Raw genomic sequence first — 3,879 nt, 5'->3', positions numbered from 1 at the left:
TGTCATGTCTGATCCATCTCTGTCATGTTCACATGATATTACTGTACAGTATAAAGATGACCTCTTGTGAATAGATGCTAATGAAACTGTTACAGTAAAGCAATCAGCTGTAGAAATACCAAATATTTTTTTATTATAATTGCCTATTCTTTTTTTTTAACAGTAATACGGAATTACTGTACAAATGAACCTCTTTGCTCAAACTTCAACCTCAAATTCATGTCATGAATTTTGATAGATGTGATCATTGAATGCATTTAATATGAAATAAAAGACAAAGTGATCCACAGTTTAGTCCTCAGACACTGCTGTTGTGCTGACTATATTAAGAGTTTTGACAGTGTGTTCTCAGTATGGAGACATCTGTGAAAATGATTGTAAAAACTGTAACATTTAAATGATATTGCTGCATCTCTGTCTTGTATCCCCTTTAAACACTCTCTGATCTTATGTGGATTGTGTTCATAATATACAGTATTTCATTTTGCTGCCTTTGCATTTAAACTTCTGTGAGTCCTCTAAACATCATTATCAATTGTTAACAGCTGCCATCAACAGCTTTAAAGTATCTAATAATAACTCATACTGAGCAAGTATTTTATTGTGTGCATTATACAGACTCTTTGAGCATTTTGGGTGTTACATAACATGCAGGGTTTTGAACAATGTCAATTACACAAGTAGATGTACATGGCAATAAGATTTACTCATCAGTATTGTTCAAACTGTCACCATTTGTTTTAACAGTCATGATGTGTGAGCATTACGCAGTGATTTTAAACAAATGTACACATCACATGTACTGTATATATGCATGATAGTGGAATTTAATCAGTATTGTACCAATTGATAACATTTGTTTGAACTGTTATGTTATTTTTTACACTGGATTCTTTCTAATCGTCCCTCAGACTGTGGTGTACACGTTCATACTGTCAGTCAACATGAGAGTCCTCACCTCACATCAGCACAAGGGGCTCCTGAACTGAATTCAGGCGGATTCTTCATTGACTGGTCACTCTTCATGGACACACAGCTGGGTTCAGGAGATTCTCCATGAGTGACACTAAAACACAACAGCAAAACTGTCCGCTATAAAAACAGGTACACAAACACCATTTCCTCAGAATTTCTTCATTCAAGACAGCGATAAGCTCTACCTTCGCCTTCGATATGCATGAGACAGCGGGCGGAAACTTCGCGGGAAAACTTTCTGCTCCCCTTCAGTGTTCCTGAGAACATCCCACTGCCTCACTGACTGACGCTTCGCTGGTGAATGGGCCTCAGCATCCTGATTCTCCTCAGCGCTTCGGCAGGGTTTGTGTATCCTTACAAAGCAATTGTATATTATGTATTGTATACTGTGTGATATAAATATAAATATATATTAATTTATATATCTTAAAGAGTCTCATGTCTTTTTAAAGATGTCGTTCCGTAAGTTCATAACTGAACTTCAAACTCTCACAAACACTCTTTTCCTCTCATAAGTTTCTCAGTTTTACTCTTCCCAATATTTTTCTCTTCTTCAAGGGAGGTAACATATTCTTTTCCAGTGTTTTCAGTGTAATTTTGTCATTGAAATCGAGATTTATTCTTTTTAGTAGCAGTGGTCACTTAGAGAAAATGACTTCATCTCATTTTACATTGAATTCTTTCCATCTTGAGAATATTTTTTGTTTAGGACAGTGAAAAGCAGCACACTGGAGATTGTAGTTTTCATGTAGTTTCTCTGCAAAGTTGTGTGCAAACAGTCCTAACATGAGGCTTCTGAAATACATGCTAACCAGCTGAACATTGCTGATTCTCACACACCTTATATGTTTTATGGAAGGTGTCATGTTGCAGAACAACAATAAAATAAATTAATGACACAAATATATTAATGTATTCATTTTAAAAGGCAAATTGTCATGATTACACGCAGTAACTGTTTGGTAATGTTTAATGCACAGTCCTAGTTCAACATTCAGTAATTTCACTTCTGCTTATTTGATGAAGATATATTTGAGCACATGACATTACACAGCAGATCTGATCTGAATGTCACCAAAGCTGGAAAGACTTTCAGTCTGCTACGACTGAAGAGGTTCAAATTTACATGCCAATAAATGCACAGAATTGATGTACACTATACAATGCAATGTGCTGCTTTCTGAAAAACTGTTTTCTCAAGAATAAAATGATCAAATTTACTTTTACAAGAGAAACATACACACAAATGACCTTTGACCCCAATCCTAAGTAATGTATATTTTAGTTTGATGGTTTGTTATACATTCATCTGAAGATAATTCTGTGTTTGTGTCTAAAAATGTACAGAGAAACACATTTGAGTTTCACTTTCTACATACGACTGACTGTATGTGTTTTTCCAGTTCTGTCTGTGACTGGATCAAACAAGTCTCACTGTCATCTTACTGTCGATCTCACTTTACCCTAAAGCTGTTTTCACATGTTTATACTTGAGATAATCCAGTCTGTTCTCATTTCTCCTCAGTGTTTTTATACTGTAGTGTTGTGCAGCATATCAGAAATACCTATCAGTGTATTTTATTAAACCATTGAAATCCTCTGACCTCTTGACCTTCCCTGTGTCTGTCTGTCCACTGAGATCCTTTGTGGAGTCCATGACATCATCTGAACAGTCCACTGAACACCTGTGAACAAACGGGACATCATCTATATTTGAGACGTGTTTATTTGTTCAATACTGACACATATTTGTTTTTACTTTGTACTCTAGAATATTCCATTAGAAATGAATCAATGAGGTTAAATTGCAGACTGTCAGCTTTTATGACATGTTAAACACCAGCATAAAGAGAAAACATCAGAAGATTCAACAGAAGAAAACAAAGCAACGTTTCAAGTCAATAGAAGAAATAACATTTCAGTGCCAAAGAAACTGAACACATACTGACAATTCAGATAAAAGAGCAAAAGTCTCAGTATCTGTTTGTTCTGCTGTGATTAATACTTAGATATCTGTTAGATGTCTTACTGTAGCTGATAGTTTTAAAGATGAATTAATGTTGTCTTGTGAGTTTTGGTTTGTTTTGCAGCAGTTCAGTACTCACCTGTCAAGAGCTGTTGATGTTCACTTCCTCTTTACTGACTAGAATATCACCTACAAAATACTTCACAATGAACTTATTGATTGTTTCAGACAATTCAGTGAAGCAAAAACTGTCGTACTTTTTCTCTGTTTCTCTCGTCATATAATTTCCTGCTCTTGTCACAAAATGGCTCCTGTTTGAATAGTTTCACTTTTACCTGTCACCTGAGGAGGAGGTGGAGTCTGAAAAGAGACAAACAACATGTAAAGGTGCAGCATGTTTCATGCTCTTAAAGGGATAGTTGAGCCAAAATTACAAATCTGTCATAAGTTTCTCATCCTCATGTTCTAAACCCGTATGACTTTCTTCAGTGGAACACAAACAACCTTAGTCAACATTCACTTTCATTAATGGGGAAAAAGATTCAGTGACTGAGGCCAAACATCTCATTTTGTGTCCCACAAGTTAAACTGGTTTGGTACAACATGAGGGTGAGTAAATGATGACAAGCCATTCACTTTTGGCTGAACTATCCCTTTAAAGCTTATAAAACTGCAGTGATAATGTGTGAGATGTGTAAATTCAGCACCGGCTATTCCTTACAAACCTTCAAATGTGACAGTACCAATGTGTATCTGTGTGTGTAATTTATTTGACTGCATTACAGACATAAAATACTGTCACAGTTGAAGGTTTGTAAGGAATAGCAGATGCTGAATGTGTCATAAAATAAAGTCTAGTGTTTCCTGTTTGATTCTACAGTTTTCAGTTATTTATTGAAATATTTAACACCCAATGATTTTAAAAACATTAATATCTA

At 35.3% G+C, this 3,879-nt stretch overlaps 1 protein-coding gene across 3 annotated transcripts in view; it reads right to left on the bottom strand.

The window, feature by feature from the left end:
• Positions 1 to 3,261, bottom strand: part of LOC127420661 (NACHT, LRR and PYD domains-containing protein 3-like) — a 57,503-nt gene extending 54,242 nt beyond the window's left edge. For 2 of the 3 annotated variants that reach the window (XM_051663087.1, XM_051663089.1), the window contains exon 1: positions 3,081 to 3,258. Coding sequence is in view for 1 of the 3 variants with exons in the window: in XM_051663084.1 (XP_051519044.1) it covers positions 959 to 1,066; positions 1,161 to 1,328; positions 2,580 to 2,632 (329 nt within the window). In the remaining 2 variants the exon portion in view is untranslated. Of the gene's footprint in view, positions 1 to 958; positions 1,067 to 1,160; positions 1,329 to 2,579; positions 2,661 to 3,080 lie in introns of all 3 variants that reach the window. The other variant, XM_051663084.1, reaches the window with a different exon arrangement.
• Between the last annotated feature and the right edge of the window lie 618 nt (positions 3,262 to 3,879).

The sequence above is a fragment of the Myxocyprinus asiaticus genome, chromosome 30, assembly GCF_019703515.2.
Source record: "Myxocyprinus asiaticus isolate MX2 ecotype Aquarium Trade chromosome 30, UBuf_Myxa_2, whole genome shotgun sequence".
Lineage (NCBI taxonomy): Eukaryota > Metazoa > Chordata > Actinopteri > Cypriniformes > Catostomidae > Myxocyprinus > Myxocyprinus asiaticus.
Note: the sequence above shows the minus strand (reverse complement) of the source record. Positions and strands in the feature narration are given on the sequence as shown.